At 40.2% G+C, this 23168-nt stretch overlaps 1 protein-coding gene across 6 annotated transcripts in view; it reads right to left on the reverse strand.

The window, feature by feature from the left end:
* ZMAT3 (zinc finger matrin-type 3) overlaps window positions 1-10097 on the reverse strand; it is a 32799-nt gene extending 22702 nt beyond the window's left edge. For 2 of the 6 annotated variants that reach the window (XM_086674765.1, XM_086674762.1), the window contains exons 1-2: window positions 9855-10097; window positions 6026-6352 (exon numbers count right to left, since the gene is read on the reverse strand). In XM_086674765.1, the coding sequence (XP_086530891.1) occupies window positions 6026-6295 (270 nt within the window). In that variant the 5' untranslated portion in view covers window positions 6296-6352; window positions 9855-10097. The other 4 variants (XM_025913825.2, XM_025913826.2, XM_086674764.1 and 1 more) reach the window with 4 other exon arrangements.
* Window positions 10098-23168: the final 13071 nt, after the last annotated feature.

The raw sequence follows: 23168 nt of genomic DNA on the forward strand, positions 1-23168 counted from the left end.
GCACTGACCAAGGCCAATGGGAAAAGAGGCACAACTAAACACATCCATCACTGTGAAATTTCAGATATTGGGGATCAAAAGGAGAGCCTAAAAGCTTCCAAGGAGAAAAGTTCCAAAATTAAAGTAGGTCACCCACAAAAGAGTAAGAATCAGAGTAAGATTTCTCTTCAGCGATGCTAGATTACAAAAAAAAAAAAAAAACAAACAAACAAACACACACACATGCACACACAATGAGGTATAGCCTTTAACATTCTTAGGAAAGAAAATTTCAACATGAAAATAAACTGTCACATAAGAAAACATAATACACACATTTTTAGAGATACAAGGGCTCAGAAAAATTTATTTCTTGTTACTCCTTCACTTTATTTTAAAGAGAGAGATGTATTGTAACGTACATTTATATTTATTCTTTCTTCCTTCAAGTAATGTGAAGAGGTACTTCAATAAAACAAGATTGGAAAATAGAAAGACAGGAAGAAAACATGTATATTTAGAAAAGCATTGTCCAAGCCAGAGAGCGAAGAAGAGAAATCCAAAATTGACATCGCTGCAGCAAACCCAGAGGGCATGGGAGGATGGAGGGATCTGGAATAAAGGGGGGATTCTACACAGTGGAAAGTGCGACGCACTGGAGGGGAAAATGGGGATATGATAAAGATATATTATGTAAGAAAAAGAAGGCACAAGAAGAAAAGCAATGAAAAACTCTAGGATATACAATAAGCTGCACAATGAAGTCAGGGTCCAAATGTGAAACAACTAGTCCAAACTAGAATAGGAAATCAGTGGGTCTAATAAGGATAAATAAAACGGATTGTAAGCAATAAAAACAAAGATTAAGAAGATAGCAATTGTTATAAATTCATAAGATTCTTCTCCCTATGTTTTTAAAGTATCAGAAACTCGAGGAAAAACAAAAGATTATTTCTAAGTTAAAATCCACATATGAAACGAACTAAAAAGGGCATGATTTTGAGCAACTGGTGGCATTCAAGAAAGGGTCATCCATTTGAACTTCGCTTTTGAGTAGCATGGGATCGAGACATTGGAAACAGAGAAGAAAACAGTTCTACTGTGGACAATAGTTCCCTACTCATAGTAATGCAAAAGCTGAATGTCAACTTTCAACAATTGGAATCAACCTTATAAATAGAGCAACAGAAATTTTAATTTGATTATCAAATAAACAAAAATGTGATCAACCTTAACAGTGTCAAAGTAAAACTATCGCCAACACAAGATGAGAGTTGGAAGGCAGAATGGAGAAGAAAAGGAAGGGATAGAAGAGGAAGAGAGAACAGGTGATTACTGCTTTTCATTATATGCCCTTTGTTCTATATGCATTATTTTGAGTTAAAATTTCTTTAAATGTTTTGAGGAAGCTGTTCCTAGTGGCAAATGCTACAAAAGGTCGAGAAAGAACTAGATTTGACCTGTAAGACCACAGGTGACCTTGGAAAGGACCATTTCAGTAGAATATTGGAACGGAAATCAGAATGCAGTGAATGAATAGAAAATGAAGACCAGGAGAGGACAATTATACCTGTCAGAACTCTTAGGAGAGAAGAGAAAAGTTGCCAAAGAAAGGGATTAAAAGCACAGGAAAGGTTGCTGTTGCTATTTTTATTTATATAGAAAAACCTGAGCAGGTTTTTAATTTGATCGAAGTAAAGAAGTGATGACAGGTGATGAAATCCACAGTTAGGGCAAGGAATCAGCCTCGAACAGAAGAAGGGATATGTACTCTTCTGAAATAAGAAGGAACGAGGTCAAGGGGACTAGGATGGAGAGGCAGAAAGCTGGTGAGACACAGCCACCGGCAGGATCATAGAGACCTCCTGTCTTCTAGTAAGTGCATTTTGACTAAACTCAGTCCACTGCAAGTTCGTTTGGAAAACAACCAGATGGGAGAATTTTGAAAAACATAAAAATTAGCTGCGATTAGAGTTGCTGATCATGAAACCGGGTAGCCAATGTTAAAATATAAATACCAAAATCAGTACTCTAAACTTTGGGATAACATCAATTGCATTCTCTGCATTATCAATTAACATCACTACAATCAGCATCACAACTGTAGAACTACTTTTTTTAACCTGCATTCTGTCTCCCTTTTAAATTAATCTAATTAATACAGTACATTGTTATTTAGCTGCTAAATATTACAAATAGAAATAGATCTATGTTTATGACAAACTTTGGAAATGCACCTTGAGTGAGCAGTTATTTTTCAAATCGACACACAAATTAGCAAATAAATTGGTTGACTTTATTTTCAATTGTGGATGCCCTGGCAAAATTTATCCATTTTTGGTTGCTTGTTTTATTTCTGCTAACGACCGTCTATCCAAAGTAGTTCTTCCTCTGGGCATGTCTGCTGCTAAAACAGTGTTGTGTTACTCCATGCCAGGCTTGCCCTAAGTGACCTGAAGCCTGCAGACAGATTTTAATAAAATGAAGATATGTTTTTCCTCCAAAGGTTTTATTTTAAATTAAGATATAACTGAAGCCATAATTGTGAGACTGTAAAAATAGGTAATCTCATTAAAAGTAAAACAACTCAGGGTATTTTAAAGCAGATGGACTGGGTTAAAAAGACCTGGGAATAAAACTAAATCTGTGGTGACCACAGATACACAGGGGTCATTGCGAAGGCAGCCCCAACACAGGAACATCAGGATGTCAGGGAAAGAAGGTGGTGAGTTTAAAGGGAAATATTGAGCAGCTTCCATTGTGTGTCCTGGATTTCTGGAACATGATACAGTTAGACTCTAGCATAACACTGCCCACACCACACTGAAGGTTGTTTATAATACCCTGGGCAATTTGAAACTTTGCGATTTCAACAATGGCACCAACTGACTAAAACGTTTTGAGTAATGTAATCACCGTGATTTATCATTTCACACAAACCTGTTTCTAGCTTATAAACAGGCTACCACTGACCCCTTTTATCTCACGCATAAGAGAAATAGTGAATTTGTGGTCTTGGTATCACTTGGTATTAAAAATTATAAAGCAGGTTTTCAGAAGTAAAACTTTCCATCACCTCATCAACCACTTTGTTTTATTAGCCTACTTACAATCATTGCTGTTCTGCCTATTCCTGGTTCTTGGTAAGCCTTACTCACTGGTCTTACCCTGGACTTCAGTAGCCCTTTTCTTTTTAATTTTTTTTAATGTTTATTTATGTTTGAGAGAGAGAGAGAGAGCAGGGGAGGGGCAGAGGGAGAAGGGGTCAGAGGATCTGAAGCAGACTCTGTGCTGACAGCCGAGATGGCAATGCAGGGCTCAAACTCAGCAACTGAACTGAACCGTGAGATCATGACCTGAACCGAAGTCGGATGTTCAACCGACTGAGCCACTCAGGCGCCCCTTCAGTAGCCGTTTTTAATCATTGTCTATTGGTGTACTGTCTATTAGCCTTTGATGCATCTTACAGGCTGACATTTATGTTTCCCTTCTGTAGTGGTTTCACCCACCTCTAAGTTATGTCCATGCTCTGACTGTTTATTATTCTGACCTACTCTTTGATCCACACTCGCTCATCTCAACCACATCTATCTTGTTGACATTCAGATTTTACTTCTAAAATTAACTTTCCTCCGGGTGCCTGGGTGGCTCAGTCCATTCAGCATCTGGCTCTTGATTTCAGCTCAGGTCACAATCTCACAGTTCATGAGATCAAGCCCTGCATCAGGCTCTACGCTGACAGCACAGAGCCTTTCGGGATTCTCTCTCTCTCTCCCTCTCTCTCTAAATAAATAAATAAATAAATAAATAAATAAATAAAATTAACTTTCCTTCTATACTATGCTAATAAAATTGTTCCATACTTTCACATGTCATACATTAACTGCTTTCCCTTGTTTCTCTGTAAAGGGAAAACAAAAACAAAAAACCTCCCTCTTTAACAATAACACTGACTTCTTTCAAATCTTTGCTTCTAAGCTCTTAGAAACAAACTTAGACAAACCCCAAACTTTTAATTTTCCATTAGGTTCTGCTTTCTTTATACCCACTTGCTTCTCTTTACTCTATTTTTACCCTAGTTCTTGGCTGCTTAAATTATCCACTATGACAGGCTATCCTTCTCCAACTTTTCCCCTTAAAAATTCTGATTATAGAGACATTTATCTAAATTTCACTTCCCTGTTCTCATGTTTTCTAATTTACATATTTACCATATCATGAACAGAGCTGAAATTAAGTACAATTACTAATCTTACCAACTAAAAAGTTCAGAGCACACATGTGTGCGCGCACACACACACACAAATGTAAAATCAAAGAAAAAACAACAACAAATAAATGCAGATTGTTTCTTATCTAGGTTAAGCCTTATAATCCAATGACCCTCTTCAAATTGAATTCTCTCTATTCATAACCAGAAGCATCCATTACTGTCTATAGAGCCATAACGTGATATTAGGAGGGGAAAAAAGGCAGGAGATACAGATATAATCCATACACACATATTAAAATTACACACTGCCCAAGAGTTTTACCTCACAACTCTTCTTTAAAGGGCACACACAGGTAGGTTTTCTCTCAAGTTAATGACTTAAAAATCAAAACTTGAGAACTTAAGCTTGATTTTTCAAAGTGAGTCTTAGCCTATAAAACTGGCCATTCTGCAGGAATAAATGGAGAGGAAAACTAGCACTGAGTCTTGGGTTTGACAAGCATCATCCTGACTCCCCTCAAACAGTAAAAGAGGCAAAGGAAGACCCTGTATCAAACACTGTGGTGGAGAGTGGTACACAGAGAGAATGAGAGTGGGGCTGGGGAAGGGGAGAAAATGTAAAAATAAAACCAGAAGATGCCTTCATGCACCAATGAGGACATGTGCCAAGATCTGAGATATAATTACCTCAATCCTCTGCACCTGAGGGCCAAACAAACCCAAACAAAGGGAACTCCAGGGAAGCCACACATTGTCTCTTCCCCCAAATCCCCAGGAAAACAATATACCATCACAATATTTCTGATGTACAATCACCAAGTGACACAGTCATCAGTCTTTAGGATCAAAACAAAACAAAAAAGATTTACACTTACAGTGAATAAAACCCGTAAGTTAGAGATGGTTATAGTGGCACGATGGAAGAAATACTTGTATAAGTCATCTTTCTACCTTACATCTTACTATCGCAGCTACTCGTGCAAAGAATAAACAGCCAAATCAATGCTGACCCAGAAGACATCCTTTCATTCAGTGGTGTTTGGCCCCAGTTGCTTCTCAGGTCGCCTTTTTCCAAAAAAGGAAATTACATAATTGTATACGGATAGCAATCTACAATAAAAAGAAATACCGTACCCTCTCTTTCGAGCCAAAAGTTAGCTTTCTATTTGTTCTTAGGTAATAACACCCTTTAAAATTGTCCTTTCCGCTAGCCATTCTACATGGAGGTGAAAGCTTTAAACCTTAGAAATGATTATCAGTTCACACTAACGGGCTAAAAGAAACCACAGTATGCTTCCTATGAAGGATAAGGCTCAATACTCCAACGTCATTTTATTCTAACGACAGAAAAATACATGTTTTCCTTAGGAGTGACAGGTTATATAAGAAGAGTCAGAGGTCAAAGAGACAAAGTGTAAGATTCATAGAGATTACCTTGCACTGAGATAAACTGTATTAGCTACAAGATAATATTTATAAGGCTAATTCTTATAAACCATTTGAACTGAGCTTGGTACATTATGTTTCAAATACCTATTCACCTGAGGATTGCACGTTGGTCCACGAGCACAGATGATGAACGTTTGCCTACAACAAATAGTAAGCTATCAAATGCCACACAGTTACGTTGAGAGCCCATTCTGTGAAACGTGATGCTCTCTTTTAATGTAGGAACCTTATGCTTTTTTATCAGACAAACTAATATCTAGTTCTTCACTAAGCCATCTTGATTATTCCAGGCACAATTGGTCATATCTGGAGACATGACTCTGAAATGGGCAAAGCCCTAAAACATTCTCTCACTAAATTCCTGGTTTTCTTTTCTTTCCTTACCTGATAATGAGCCTGGGCTTGCTGCGCTGAGTTCAAGGTGACATTGCAGAGTTTGCAGTACAGGGGCTTACATAGCTCCTCCAGGGCAGAGTCTTGCTCTCCTCCCTTAGGTAACTCCTCTTCCCCTGCAAGAGGCAAGGAAGCCTCCTGCCCAAAAGGCTTCTGTGGCGGAAGCTGCAAGGTTCCTGTAGACCTGGCGGCCACTGACATAGGAGGAGAGGATGAGGGCCGCTTAGGCAGAGGAAGCCCGGCGTGTTGCAAGAGGATCATTGGGTAGGAAAGCCTTGGGCATAATCCAATGGGCGATGAGAAGTCAGGTCTTCAAATCTGAATCAAGAGGGAAAAAAAAAAATGCTCACTTAAAAATGTGACCTCAGCAATATGACATGTAAATGACCACACCACCTGACCCCTTCCTCTACTTCTCCAAGCCACCTTTGGGATTTCTTTTTGCCTCCTCTAGCAGACCTCCCCTGTCTGTTAATCCACACTGACACTATGCTCTTCCACTGAGAACAGCTTTATAGATTTCGCTTTATTTTGCTTGGCACAGCTCCAACTGCGGTCCCTCTGGCCCATGAACATTAATAGCATTGCATCCATGGCTAATTAAATCTAAAAGTCACATGGCTGAAATGGACATCAAAGGTCACCTAGTCCAGACCCCTTCCCTCAGGCACACTTACACTTAAATACTCTTGATGATAATTATGCATAGACAAAAACACTACAGGCTAAGAACCTTAGCAAATGTCTCCTTTCCATCCAAACTAGTCTTTCCATCCAGATGATGTCAAAAAGAGCAAAATAAAGACTGTCATGTCTTGGAACCCTGAAAACACTCTGAGAGCTAGCTAAAATATCAAGGAAGTTTAGGAATAACTCAGTTACAGTGTAACAAAAATAAACAAAAGAGTTCCTTCCCATCAACCAGTAATAGTTAAATAGGTAAGCCAATGATTCCTCCCAGCAGAGGCTGTAGACAGCGTGTGGGCCACATGCAACTTCAGATGTCCTCTGTTTGGAATATACAGTGTTTTGTTTTGCTTTCACTTTTTAAATTGAATTAGTCATCAACATTTAAAAATCAAGAGATTCCTGGCTTCTCCTGATAAAAGGATGATCTGGCAACACTTGGCACCTGGTCCTATATGGACAATTAGCTAGTCAGTGCTGAGAGGCTGAGAGGCCAGTAGCCAGGCTTGCCTTCTTGGGGCCACCTTCTTCCCCACTTAGCCTGCTGTCTGTATCTGTGCTACTTGCCTGCTCCCTGTAGGCCCTTAAGCATAGGACCCCACTTTGTATGGCCTTACATTCATGAGTCGCCTAAAAAAATCAGAATATTTTCTCTTCTTCTAGCCATAAATTACCTGCATAAAATAATGTATCAACTAAATGTCCTATGAGGTAATGGATCACACTACCATTAGCCCAATTTAATTCTAGTTCCTCATCGGTCTTTCAGCAATTTCCTTTCTCCTTTTTATTAAGTAACTGATCATCTCAATTCTGTTTTGCTCAGAAAAGATCCAATATGTTCCAATACCTCTTCAATTTTATACATGGTTTCTCCAGCCTCCCACCCAGCTGGCATCTTCTAACCCTGAGTATCTCAAAATGAACCACAGTACACACTCTGAGTTCCCATGATTCTAATTAACCCAAATTAAAATCCTTACTCCAAAACACACAACTCCTTCCACTCTCTCAACACTACTAAAACCTCTTTTCTTGGTCAATAAAATATGGCTATTTTAAACTGCTGAAATTTTCCAGCTGCAATAGAAATGTGTACATTTTCTGATGATAATAGATTTACTAAAATTAACCAAAATTTTAAAAAGTTAAACATCTCTTTTAGCACAATTATAAGTATACCTGTGGAAACTGCAATCAAGTAATAACTTTTATACTAAATTCAGGGTCTGGGGGCAGCAGAGGATATCAGGGCAATGGCAAAATAACGGAGTTAAGAGCAAAATACAAAAATTATTAGTCATGATATTCAACAATACTTCTCATTCATCATAATATTTAAAAGAACAATATTATTTTATTCTTAAGCAGAAGTATACTGTCCATATCTCTAAGAACATAAAGAAAAGCAATACAGATTTAGAACCTTTAAAAAGTCAGATTCTCTATAATCATATTATTCTTCTCGATTAAATCAAACAAGACAGGCATGGATATTTGAAAAAGGAAAACTAAGGAGACAAAGCCACTTTTTCAAAAAGTTAGCTATCTAATTATAATAATCCGTAATATTAAAAGACTACAGATGCCACCTGTACAGAGACATACTGCTACCAAACTGCCACAAACAAGCTGCCAGTTCAGAAAATGGAGAAGAGTGTTGAAACATCTGGATAAAGGAAATTGACAATACAAACAAAATCAAACACTACTGATTGCCTAGACATGTCTGGACTTGTTTTATGAAAGCTCACTCCCACTTGAGGAAATTCCAGCACGCATCCCCCCAGTGTTGCCTACAGGTTTCCATCAAAATAAAGTCCAGTCTCAAAGCACAAAGGTCCAAGAGGGCCCTTCCAGAGGTGATAAAATCCTGCGCATTACGGAAAAAATTCTTGCCAAGTACGAACTACCCATTATCACATTTTATCTTTATAAATTTTAAAGAATAGCCAGATATTCCAAAATTATTTCTTGTGATATTTAACAAGCAAAATGATAATGTCAACTCCCAAAAAGGATATGTGCATGACAACTACATCAAGTATTACCATGCTTGGGGGAAAAAAAAAAAACCTAACATAAAAATTAAATCTAAAAGAAATAAAACCTAGTCTTTAGTGAAAGCATTAGTGATAGAATATAGAGAAACCCAAAGCGTATGTGACTCGGATCCGTTCAACTACTGCATTAGAGTAAAAGAAACTAACTTGATGGCTAATGTAAATAATATATTCCTCAGACCTTAAAAACCATTCAATCTGATGCTTTAAGTGGCATAATCAAAGGACTTATGGTGGTTAACGTCCTGGTTTGGAAGGGGTTGAGGGAACAATAAAGAAAGTCAAGCTTTCATGGTGTACCCTGTTTGAAGAAAAGGAATGATCATGGCATAGTTTTCATGATCAGACTGGGGCCTACTTTTCACATACTGTATTAAAGACAATCACTTTCTCAGTTGGAGAAACCTACAGAGGAAAGAATACAGTGTAAAGGAACAGGTTATTGGTACCACAGCAAACTAGGGAAGTCTACAGTAATTGGGAATTCAGGAAATGAGGGGAAATGGTGAGCATTACTCAGAGGTCATCAGAACGCAGCGAGAAGTAATGAAAGAGAGAAAAATAGAAAAATAATCAGCTGAGGCAAGGTCTATCATATAAGGAAGATTCAGAAGAATGCAGGGATCTGGGGGAGAAGAGGCCTTGGTGAATTGGCGAATGTTTTCCAGTCTCAGCTAAGACGGTTCCGAACCCAAGGGAACCATTTACACGTTTGAATCTAAGCTACATACACTTCAGTATCGCCCACGTATACCTTACATTCCTAATATGTGCCTGCATAAACACGAGCGCGCACACACTCACGCACCTCGATCCCATAAGGATGCCATCACGAAAGATGGAATCCCCGGTCTCCCACCGGGCGGGGGCAAGCGTGAGGGCCAAGGCAGCAGCACGCCTAGACCATCCAAAAGGTGCACGTGAAATGCTCAAAAACAAACACAAATATCAGCAGCGCAAGCCTGTCACGTGGAGGGCAGGTGGAAAGCCCGCACCCGAAAGAACCGCTAGCCGCCGTCGCTCCGGGGCTCGTCCTAAATGCCCCGCGGCTCGCGATCGCCGGCACTTACCGGAACCCTCGGGACGCGCGGGGAGTCTGGGCGCCGCGTCCACGCCGGGCGCCCGCCACCGTCTGTCCCGCGCACCCGGCTCGGCCCGGCTCAACTCCGCCTCTCTCGACGCAACTTTCCCGGCTGGCCCCCGCCAAGCCCCCTCCGCAGCTGAAGGCTGACTGTCAAAAGTCAGTCCAGCCGTACCCACTGGGAAACAGCTGCAGGAAGTGACTGCGGAACCGGGAGGCGGCGGAGGAGGAGACTGAAGGCGCCGGCCCGGCGTCTCCACTGCGCATGTGCCAGGCGGGGCAGCCCGGCCGCGGCGGCCGCGGCGGCGGCCGCGGCTGCTGCACGCGTGTCTCCAGCATCCCTGACAGGCCGGGTGTGCGCGGGACAAGTGCGGGCACTGCGATAGCAGGGCCCCTGGGGCGGGAATGGGAAACAAGCACAGGGCGGAAGGAGGGTGCACCACCCAGCGGACAGGTCCTAAGTGCTGTTCATCACAAACACGCTGGAAAGTTGATCCAGAGCAAAAGCTGGGGCAGAGCTTTTGCCAACTTTCATCTCCTGTCGTTGAGATGCAAACCTTTTCACTCCAGCCGCGCCTTCAGTCCGATGGTTGCCTCCTAAGCTCCTGCCAAATTGTCCAGGATCCTTTAAAGTGCTGTGACAGAACCTTTAAACTGCACCTCTCCCCAGGATGGAAGAAGAGCGCGGCTGACGGTTCAGAGGTCTCCAATCAGACAAGAGCGCTTGTGCGCGCCAGGGCACACAGACACACACACACACACACCCTCTCTCCTATGCTACAGTGGGCAAGAGAAAGAGAAGACTTTCTCCTGACCCCTGGATCCCTATCTGCAGAGTAGGAAAGACCAGGAAGAGGTTATCTAATGCTAGAATGTCACATCATCACGTAGGCAACTTCAACACCTGTAGAGTTGACTTAGAGAGATGAACTGAGGAATTTCCAGCTCCAAACTTCTATTAATTTGTAAACTATTCCATAAGAAGATTGGGGGGGGGGGGACCGAGGGTGGCAAAATATACATAAATTTATTATTTTCACCATTTAAGTGTACACTTCAGTGCCATTAGGTATATTCACACATTCATGTGCTTATTTTTTAATCATTAATTAAAATGTCAAGGAGATCTAAATATAGCAAGATGTGCCCTCATAGCAAGCAACTACTGCAGGCAATTAAGGCTGTTTCTTTGACTGAAACATAGCATCCAGTACCACTAACAACAAACCAGATTGACTGTTTTCCAGAAATGACTTCATAAATACAGTGACTGTTTAGCAATCATACACACACAGCTAGTATACCCAAGCCATTTGGGGAGAGTAATCTATCATGGTTAAATAGATAACAGAATTTTTCTGAATTGATTCTCCAACTGTTTATGTATACATACTTTATGTGTCAAAATTTTACATGGACACATTGTTTTTAAAATAATAAATGCTGCTGAAATCCACTTTCCAGTCCTTTTTCTGCATGCTCTTTAGCCATGTCACAGTCTACACTCTTTAGCTAGGACTGCAACTGGACCTCTGCTAAGCTTTCTGACCTGACCCTCCCACCAGTCTCCTAAATAATGAACAAAATAAAGTCACTCACATTTACTTGTTTACTCATGGATGGGCCCCATCCATGGCACTCACCCTCCTCTGTAATTTAGCTCTATCTGCATCTTGAGTGCAAAGTGCTTTTTCTCACCTATCCCTGCATTTCTAAATCCCACCTATCCTTAAAGGCCTCTTCTTCAATGAGCTCCATAGCACTTTCTCTGCACACCTCGCTGACACACTTAGTATTTATTGCCTCGTGTTACAGTTGCTTAAAGAAATGACTAATCTGCCCTATAAATCCCTTAAGCATAGAAAGGATAGCTATCTTGGAGTTTTCAAGTGGTATATTTCATTCTTTTATGCAGTTTTGTATGTCAGGACAAAAATATGAAATATTAACTGAGGCGTGTCATCCCCCAGCTCTGTACACATACACCTACATTTCCATGTCCTCTACCTCTGGTCTCAGACTCTTCCCAAACAGCCAGAGCACTTCCTTCCCTGCCTCAGGAAGAAAGAAGAAGCAACTCTCAGATGTTTGTTTAATAGATTTCAAGCTCATGGTGTGACAATAGTCTCATAAGTCAAAGGTTTGGTTTTGCAGTAGCTGTACTTCATGAGTTTCAGCTTCTAAAGAGCTGAAAGAAAGACAGACATTAGACCATAATGTATTAGTTTTGCTGTAAAAGCATATAACGCCCAAATCCCAATGGCGAATTGCCACAAAGTTTTCTTGTTTGTATTAATAACATGCTGTGGCTCAGCTCCCTGGGTCTTCTTGTTCCAGGTCCCAGGCTGAAGAAGCAGCCCTTATTTGGGACTTGGCAATTCTCACGGCATATGGGAAGAGCCAGAGAGCTGGTGGAAACACATGAAACCTCTTAAAACTGCTTCTCCAATGTATCATGACATGTCCACTCAAATCCTATTGACCAAAACCTTTCATAGATCCAAACCCCAAGTCACTGGAGAAGTCGACAGCTTCCAGAGGCAAATCACATGTCAATAGGCATGGAGTACAATCTTACAGGGCAGTGATGGGTGGTGATTTAATTATAAACAGTAATGCAGTCTGCCGCAAAGAGGAACCAATTTTCTCATCCTAGAGGTATTAGTGTGTATCTCCCAAGAAGGGACTTGTGCCTCATCTTCACAGTCAAGATTAGCCTAAAAGAAACTATGGAGTTAAAAATAACAGAACCCCGAGATATGTTCCTAAGATCTGAAGACAGAAAAGATCTGAGTTCTATTACTAGCACAGCGATCAGGAAAACAACCAAGGTCCTGGGGGTTTTCTTTAATAAGCCAACAGACAGCAGCATGTTGGCATGAAACATTTGTGTATGAAGAGCCAGAGGAAAGCCCTCAAACCTGTTCTTTAGTGTCTATGGCAATAAAGACCCTTCAAAGAGGCTGGGAGGACTACAAAGGGTTGAATGGCCTAGAGGTCAAAATTAAGGACACAGCTGAGTGCATAGATCAGTGATCCAAAAGCAATGGAAACGTGGACATCAGCTTCTGAGGTCAAAGGCAAGGGTGTTCACATCTGAAATCAGATATCTCTTATTACCTCCTACCTATGCACTCCACCCCAAAGAGTTTAGTTGCTACCCTGAGAAGAACAAGGGGAATCAGATCATTCTAAAGTGATTACATTTTAGCCAGAAATTATGTGGGGACAGAAGAGATTTGTGGGTAACAGAAATGCAGGTGGAATTGACCAAGTGAAGTTTTCTGGCCTTAGGAAGAGCGAGATCTCAACGCTGAGACAATTTTCTTTTAAATTTTTTTGCACTCTTGAGTTTTATTACTTGATTTAACATAACTAGTATATTTGTATCACCATGCTCAATTGGATATATGGATGAATGAATAAATTAATGAATGAGGTACTTCTGTTTCCTTCCTCTGTAATGGGGATTATAGTGCTTGACAATTATACTTCATAGGAATGTTGTCTCTTTGGTATAACTATTATGTGGGAAACTCTCAATTTATCAAGAGGAAACTTCCATATTAAAATAAGGATAATGATTTTTCATTCTGTTAGAGGCCATATGATAAAATCTACACTTTTCATTAGTTTATTTACCAAGAAGACAGTTCTAACACACTTTTGGTGTCATGGTGTGAGCCTATGGGGAATCTAAGCCAGAAGTCTTCATGTTATACCCAAAATCAAAAAAAGGAGAAACACTCGTTCCTCTCCATGGACTGATGCAATTTGTCAGTTCAGACCCCCTTTGGAATATAAATTTCCATCATCTTTTGAGACCATATCCTTTACTCTCATGCCCAGGCCATGAAACATTATGTCTTCCAGACCTACTTCCTTCTTTAAATTATCAGAGAAAGCCTCCAAAATTATTTGTCTCTGACACTAACCTCTGCTTTTCAACATAATCCGTCCTTTATAATCAAAGCAGTACAACAAAACTCAAATCAAGCAACATAATCTCTCAGGAATTTTAATAACATTTTAACATTTTTTACTTAAAAATAAAAATAAAAATAAAGTGTGAAGAAATAGTGGGAAAATGGCAACATCATTGGCATGAGTTTTTAACCTCCCTAAATTCCCCCGATTAAAAAAGTAGACAAAGTAAGTAGCAAGCCCAAAATCTTTGGACAACTACTACCACAAAGTATCCCCACCACCTCAAAATATAAGTAACAACAGAGACAAACCACCAATAGCTACAGAGCTGTGTGGTATTAGCGAGTGAAAGCAGAGAAAAACAGCAGGGACATGAGACAGACTGAGAATACCAATCAAGCTGACAGGGATGCACCGGAAAGCTCAGTGGGCCAATTTGAGGACAGCAGCTGAAATGGAGAAGAGCCATGCATAGTCCAGAAGCAGGTGCATGCAATGGGTACGTGATGAGTTCAGAAGGGACTGGAGCACCTCAGGGCCCATAAACCCTCAGAGCTAACTAACCCTAACTCCATTTCCCCAACTGAGGAGAAAGTGCTGGGAATAGAATCCAAACGCTGCAGGTGACAGAAATAGGAGAGAGGAGATCCAGACTTGAAGAGGGAAAAAAGCCAGGAGATCTCAGAAAGTAAGCCAGCAGCCTGGTGATACTACATGAGGAGAAGGGAAGAGTGAGCTCTGAAGTCGGACACTGAAAATGTATCTTAAATCACCATCCTCCAGCTCCTGATCAAACCTGTAGATTCAACTGCCAGCTAGCAAGACATAACAGGGCAGAGAAACATGTTAAACTGCACTATGGGGATGCATTCAATAAAATCTAGATATAGAACAAATTACCTGATTTCTTCAAGCTTAAATTACACAGCAAAACAGGGACAGGGAAAGAGACTTGGGGAGTGTGGGGAGGGGGGTCAGTTAAAAGTCTTTAACCTGCAGATTAAAATCTTCCTCTGGGAGAAAGACATCTCTATAGAACTAGGAGCATCAAAGGTCAAGAGAAGACTGATACTCCAGCTCAAGCGGTCAGGAAGAGAGAGGGTAAATTCTTCTTCCTCCATCTTTTTCTTCTATTCAGTCCTCAATACAGTGCGTAATGCCCACCCACATTGGGAAAGGCAATTCACTTTACTCAGTCTACTGATTCCAATGCTAATCTCTTCCAGAAACACCCTCAGAAACACCCTGAAATAATGTCTACCAGATACGTAGAGATCTCATGATCCAGTCAAGTTGACACATAAAATAAACAATCACAGGGGCGCCTGGGTGGTTCAATCAGTTGAGCGTCTGACTTCGGCTCAGGTCATGATCTTGTGGTTTGTGGACCTGAGCCCCCGTGTCAGGCTCTGTGCTGACAGCTCAGAGACTGGAGCCTGCTTCAGATTCTGTGTCTCCCTCTCTCTCTGTCCCTTCCCTGCTCATATCTGTGTCTGTCTCCATCTCTCAAAAAATGAATAAGTGTTAAAAAAAATTCTTTCAAATAAATAAATAATCACATTATGTAAGATAATGAACGCTATTTTAAGCTGCTAAAATTGGTTAGTTTGTTAAGCAAAGATAACTAATATAAGCATCCCCATTTAAAAAAAATTTAAACTATATATATATTATTTCAATAAAAATAAAAATATATATCTCACTACTCTTTTTTGTTCTTGTTTTCTTGCCTATTCTTTGCTGTTTGTACTTCCTGGTTAATGTTGTAATCACATTGTCAAATTGCCCAAGAAAAACCTCATTGGGATTTTAATCCAAATTGCATTAATTAATTAATTAACTATTAATTTGGAGAGAAGTTAAAATTTTATAGCATTATCTTCCTAACCATTCTGTAATGATCCAAGACTTGTATGTCCTTCACTAAGATTTTGTGATTTTTTTCATCATAGGTACAATATTCGACATATTATTATAATTATTCAAATAAGTAAAATATACATTTTGTTTTACTGAATGAAATCTACTTTCTTTTAAGTAATTATTGCTGACATATAGAAAAATTACCAAAGCCTTGTATTATGCTCAAGGATTTAAGTAACTTTATTATATTCTTATACTATCACTAGAATCATATACTCTGCCTTGTGAGCAAATCTATCAACATACAAGAGACAAAAATGAGTACTTTTAATATAATGGCAATCATATTTCTTTTCTCTATCCTGTGAGATTTCAGATTATCCAGTTTTGGTCTTAAGATCTACAGGCAGCAGAAATAATTGGCTACTTTCCTAAAAACTCCATATTTCTTCCCTGGCCTAATACCTTGCTCCCTTCACAATCTACATAACTTCTCTGCCAATTCTAAAAAATACTAGAGTTAATTTTTATTTTAAAAATATGTGTTTCTTATTCAGACCAGTTAGTTAGTTTCCCTCTGTTTCTCTGTCATTGATACTACTAATGTGAACTCAATTTTGTGTATCCATTATGAAAAAGAAAGCCAAACCATACTTTTTCTTGACCCTTCACCCTTGCAGTCACTACTCTGTTTGGGAGAAACCATTATGCATCCACATATTCTTTTCTGTGCCATTTTGTGTATGTGCTTATCAGTGACATCCAATAATGGCAAGAATCATACAACTATTTAATGTTGGAAAGGAAGGACACTAATGTGAAATAAGAGTCTACCATATCAGACACTGTGCTGGTGGCTTTATGATCATTACAATAACTCCATTGAGGTAGGTATTAATTTATCCATTTTGTAGATGAGAGAAATGATTCTGAAATTTTGGATTATAGTTTAAAGTTGTTTAGCTTAGGTCTCTTGGCCCCCAAAGTCTTGGTTTCCATTCAGAGCTTCTCAAACTCATATGTACATAAGTCACCTGAAGATCTTGCTAAAATGCAGATAATGTCTCAGTATGTCTGAGGTAAGGACTGAGATTCGGCATTTCTAACAAGCTCACGGGTGATGCCAACACAGTCTCTCACTGTAGTCTAGTAGTCTCAATACCACACTTTGATTAGCAAAACTGAAAGCACAGAATTTAAGATGATCTGACTCATTGGAAGGAGCACAGGCTTTGGAATTTGATCATATGAATTCAAATTCTAATGCAGTTACTCACTAGCCTTCTAACCTAACATAGATTCTTTCTGAACCTCAGTTCCCTCGTATGAAATGTGGAGAAAATCAGACCAGCTTCGCAGGATAGTTAGGATAAAAAAATAATAATAACCTATGTCTAATATCTGACACATAGCAGAGGACTCTCCTTAATTTGCCTCTTCTTGGGAACTTAGAATATTGCTATAAAAATTATAGCTGTTTAATACATGTACTTCTTGGTGGCAATGACAGAAAACAACTAAAACTGAGAAGGAATGGAAGGATCTCAGATTTCGTAGTAGTACAACTATGGGAAAGGCAGCTGGGCTCCTAGAAACAAGGACTCAGATGCTGCCACGAATCTCTCTCTAGGATCTGTTTCTCCCCTAAGGCTAATGGGATTCAGGCTGTTTCATTGCAGTTTTGTTTCTAACAGGTAGAAGGCCTGGATGCCAATAGCTCCCAAACATTACAGCTTAAGACTTCCACCATGAGAGAAGACTGAATCTCAGGCCTTTTTGTTTTTGTTCCAAATTTTAAAACCCTTGAAAACAGCATTAAGGAGGGCACTAGTTGGGATGATTAAATTCTACTCCTGAATCCTTATTACGCTATATGTTAACGAACTTGGATTTAAATAAAACTTGTAAATAAATAAACAAACAAACAAACTCTTGAAACAGAGTTTACTTGGACTGGAGTGGGTCAAATGTCCACCCTGAATCCAACATCTCTGGCCAGAAAGAGGGGCTATTGCTGGAAGTACTAGCTACTTCAACTGTCAATTGGTGATGACTACAGTGAAAGACATTAGCGCCAAAGGAAAGAACTGGAAGAAACCTAGGTAATTGTCTCAGTTGTGACACCCTTTTTCTAAGTGACTGTGGGTAAATCACTTAATAGCTTTGAGTATCATCTTCCTTATATGCGTAATAAATGCTTTGGATTAGATGTCTGAACGCATATCCAAATATAAAATTTTATAAGCCTATACATACATGTGATAAAAATGTAGAATTCCTTTCAGTTTAACTGTTAGCTTTTTTTTTTTTTTAAGAGAAAGAGCAAGAGCAGAGGAGAGGGGCAGAAAGACAGAGGGAGAGAGAGACAGAGAGAGAGAGAGACAGAGAGAGAGAGACAGACAGAGAGAGAGAGAGAGAGAGAGAGAGAGAATCCTAAGCAGGCTCCACACTCAGAGTGGAGCCCAAAGCTGAGCTCAATCCCATGACCCCAGGATCATGACCTGAAGCCAAAATCAAGAGTCAGAGGTTCAACCAACCGAGCCACCCAGGTGCCCCTAACCGTTAGTTTTTTTTTTTTTTTAATCTATCAAATAGCACCATCTTCCATTAGTATGTTTCAAGCTATTAAAGAATGGTAGGCACACCTGATGAGGTCCCAATGAACCATTTGCTAGTGTTCTTTAACATCAGTCAGTGTGCCTCACAAGTTGCATTTGAAAAGAAAGGGCACTCAAAGTTGATGGAACTATTTATGGTTTGCTATAACCTGTCCCTGGTCTTCACTATCAAATTAGTTCTTATTTTCAAGGAGGACAACATCACCTTCCCTTTGCTTAATAAGCAGGGATCTGGGAAACCATCACCACAGGTAATGAAAACATATCCATAGTATGAATAGAAAAGACCTGTTATAGATGAACATGGAAGGGAAGGAAAAATAAGATAAAAAGAGAGAGGGAGGCAAACCCATAAGAGACTCTTAAATACAGAGAACAAACTTGCGTTGCTGGAGGAGTGTTGGATGGGGGGTTGGGCTAAAAGGGTGATGGGCAAGGAGGGCACTTGTGATGGGCACCGGGTGCTATATGCAAGTGATGAATCACCAAATTCTACTTCTGAAATCATTACTCCCCTAAATGTTAACTGACTTGGATTTAAATAAAATTCAAAAATAAAAAAAAAAAAGACCCTGTTGACTAGCTTCCGAGAAGGTTGCTATTACTTTAGAGGATTATATCACCTCATTCATGTATTTATTTAGCAAATATCAATCAAAGTCAGCTATGTTTCAGACACTGTTCTAGGTGCTGGGGACACAGCAGAGAAGAAGGCAAACAAGATCCCTCAGTTCTTGGTGTTTATATGCTAATTAAGAAGATAAATAATAAATGCCTAGTAAACTCGTGGATAAAATAATACCAAAGAGCCATAGTGCTATGAAGAAAACGTAGCTTTAAAAAAAGCAACTAGAGAACACATAACAGAAGAAACCTGAGAGAGGAGTCAATGGAGAAGATGTTTCAAAGCAGGTGACAGTTGAACAGAGGCCTAGATAAGCAATAGTCTGCCACTGGAAGATTTAAAGGAAAAGCATATGTCCGAAGGCAAGAACACTGAGGCAGGAATAAGCACGATGTAGTGGAGAAATAGAAAAAGTTCAATACGAATTAAAAGGAGAATAATAGAGGGGCACCTGACTGGCTCAGTCAGTTAAGCGTTTGACTCTTGGTTTCAACTCAGGTCATGATCTCTTGATTTCCTGAGTTCGAACCCCATGTCACTTCTGCACCGGCAGTGTGGAGCCTGCTTGGGATTCTCCCTCTCCCTCTCTATCTGCCCCTCCCTCATGTGCTGTCTCTGTCTCTCTCAAAATAAAAAAAACTTTAAAAATAATTAAATAAAAAAATAAAAGGAGAGTGACAGAAAATGATGCTGGAAAAAGAGGCAAGGCCAGATATTGGAAGCCACAGAAAGAATTTGAGTTTTATTCTAAGTACAATGCGAAGGTTCAGTTTGAACAGAGAGTAACATGACCTGATTCTTATTTTATAATCACTTTATTAACTGTGTGAAAAATGACCTGGGAATGCCTGGCTACCTCAGTTGGTAGAGCAAGTGACTCTTGATCTCAGGGTCGTGAGTTCAAGCCCCACGTTGGGTGTAGAGATTACTTGAAAAATAAAAAATTTAAGGGGCACCTGGGTGGCTCAGTCAGTTGAGGATCTGACTTTGGCTCAGGTCATGATCTCATGGTTTGTGGGTTTGAGCTCCGTGTTGGGCTTTGCGCTGATAGTGCAGAACCTGCTTCGGATTCTCTGTCTCCCTCTCTCTCTGCTCATTCCCCCCCCCTTTCAAAAATAGATATAACATTAAAAACATAAATTTTTTTAATATTTATTTATTTTTGAGAGACAGAGTGTGAGCAGGGGAGGGGCAGAGAGAGAGGGAGACGCAGAATCCGAAGCAGGCTCCAGGCTCTGAGCTGTCAGCACAGAGCCAGACAAGAGGCTCAAACTCATGAGCGGTAAGATCATGACCTGAGCCAAAGTCGGATGCTTACCCTACTGAGCCACGCAGGCGCCCCTTAAATTTTTTTTTTTAATTCCAGAAATATGATATTAGTTTAACATTAGAAAACCAATTATGTAATTAAGCCAGTTAGCATATTAAAAGACAAAATCCATGATAATTTCAATAGGTGCAAGAAAAGCATTTGATTAAAAATGCAAGCGCTATTTATGATTTTAAAAGTTAGCGCTTCCACTTTCCAGTCCGGGACGTAAGAAGCTTAGAAGTCACCATTTCATACTAACAAGTCAAAAACTGAATAAACTGAAAAATCAACAACTCTCCTCAGAGAGTTGAAGATAAATGAGGTCAAGGGTAAATCACTGTCCCTAAAGTGGAGAGACCAACAAGGGAATATAGAGAATCACAATTTAGTGGACCAAAAACCCGTAATCAGAAACCTCCTTGGGAACGAGTGGCTGGAGTAGGCAAAGTGACACTGTAATTGACAAATTACAAACTGGAAGTTCAGTATAGACCATTCTGAGAGTTAAAATCTCCAGGAAGACCTCATCACAGGGTGGGGCAGAGGGGCACACTTTTGTAAGTTTTAGCTCCTAGAGTTCCACCAGTTTCTCAAAGTGAATGTCAGAGAAAAGTCCCCATGCACTTCTGGCAGTGGGAAGGAAAAAAGAAATCTTTTGAAATGTGCAAGATTTGCACATGTTCTTCTTGACAAGATCTGCCCTCAGGAGAAACTATTTAAGTAGAGACTAACCTGCTAGGGTCTTAAGAAAGCCTAACTGGCCTGGGAGAAGAGAATTACCCAACTGCAGCCCACTCTAGCCAATTTGTCCCACCTAAGGAGTGGAAGGAAGTGGGGGTGACTAAGAAGTATGTGTGGAGTTCACAGTCCAGAGGCACAGGCTCACTTAAAGACTAAGACCTACTCATAGGACTGTAGAAACTCCCCCTCCCCACCCACACCTACCACCACATTACTAAAGGCCTATTTATAGAAGTTCCTTCTGCGCAGTATATCATGTCCAGATATCAAAGGAAAAAATTACAAGGCATACTAAAAAGCAAAAAACACAATATGAAGAGAAAGAGTAGGCATCAGAACCAGACTCAGATATGGCAGGATGTTGGAATTGTCAGACTGGGAATTTAAAACAACTATGATGAGTATGCTAAGGGCTCCAATGGATGAAGTAGATAGCATGCAAGAACGCAACAACACACAGGCAATATAAGCAGAGAGATGGAAATTCTAAGAAAGAACCAAAAAGAAATGCTAAAGATCAAAAACACCATAACAGAAAAGAAGAATTCCTTTTTGTGTTTATTAGTAAACTGGACATACCAAAGAAAAGAATGTCTAAGCTTGAGGATATCTCAATTGAAACCTGGAAAACTAAAATGCAAAGAGAAAAGAGACTGGGGGGGGGAGGGGGGTGGGGACCAGAACAGAATGTCCAAGAACTGTGGAACAACTACAGAAGATACAGATCTAATAAGTGTCATCCAATCCAATGAGAAACTTGAAGGCAGAGATTGCCCAACAGAAGTAGGCAGGGAAAAAAAGCCAGACCTCAGTACCCCCATGTACCTAGTAATAGGCTAAAGAGTGCAGCTTTGTCTCAAATGCTGCAAGAGATTCTGAAGGTGGTACAGTGGAGGCTGTTGGCTAACTGCACACCTCACAGGTGAATGGCAGCTTCTTTCTTAAAGGGAGATCTAAATGGCACACCTCCAAGGCTGCCACAGTCCATCCCTTGCACCAAATAGATCCATTGTTTCACACTCATTTAGGCAGCAGCCTCTCCTCTCCTGCTAAGGGAGAAAATTAGTAGAAGGAGGTTAGTGGGAAAAACTATAGCCCCATTCTTATAAATGATTGTTAGACTGTGATGGGCACTCACCCTCTAACCTCCTCCATTCCCTCTCATCCTCAGCTGTCATCCCTGCAGGTCTCCATGGCTTACCATTGTGTGATCTACCACCTTCATTACTGAGGGGTCTGAGCCCCAGGCAACCATTCGCTTTCAGGCTGTGGTTGTTGTACTTCTCTAGTCACAGATCCAACTTGGCAAGAGAGAACCAAGAAGCACCCAAATGGATCACTTGAGTTCCACATTGTTCTTCCCACATTGTTCCCCATGATATAACAGTATCCTACTGATCAGAGATAATTACCCCTGAGAAGATGAAGACTTCTCTTCCACCTGCAGATTCCTAGGTAGAAAATATCTAAATTGCATAGGCAATATCCATACCTTGCAGTTCAGTGAGATTATAGCTGTGTCTTCTGGAGAGTGCGCCCCTTTAGGGATCAGGACCTCTATCCCACAGTTGCAGGGATAGGAAGTGCTATTTCCTCCAATGGATCATTATGAATATTGATAAGTAAGGCTTAGTCCTATCTCAATCCCTTGGTCCTCAGTTCCTGGGCCCATGTATACTTCTTATTGGGAACACAGTGTCCAATGGAGGGCCTCTAAATCATATGTACATTCAGCATCAGGCAAGACGATGCTTCAATCTTACAGAATATTGCATTTGAACATTAAGTGTCTATTCTCATGAGGACCTTCTAGAATGAAAGAAGCCCCATATAGTCAACTTGCCACCAATTGGTTGATTGGCCCATCAAGGAATAGAATGATATCAGGAGCTCAGCATGGATTGTTCTCTGTTGCTTGGCAGTTTGGATATTCAAAGGCAATAATATCTAGCAGCTTTGGTAAGCAGAGCTATCAGGCCCATAAGAGAGATTCCATCTTTCTGCCACCATGACAATTTCATTTGTGTCATCATTCAGTTTCAAATGGCTGATGAGAAAAGTTGGCCAGCACACCCAACTATATTCAGGGCTTCTTCTAAAGTGAATGCTTTCTTGTGGGTGTGGTTCAGAAATTTTCACACTTCATAACTATTCTCATTACACCCATCCACATCTCTCTACTCCTAACTTTCTTTTCTCTGATCTTCCAGTGTTTTT

Source organism: Puma concolor, chromosome C2 (assembly GCF_028749965.1).
Source record: "Puma concolor isolate L17-30 chromosome C2, mPumCon1.1.hap2, whole genome shotgun sequence".
NCBI classification, from domain to species: Eukaryota; Metazoa; Chordata; class Mammalia; order Carnivora; family Felidae; genus Puma; species Puma concolor.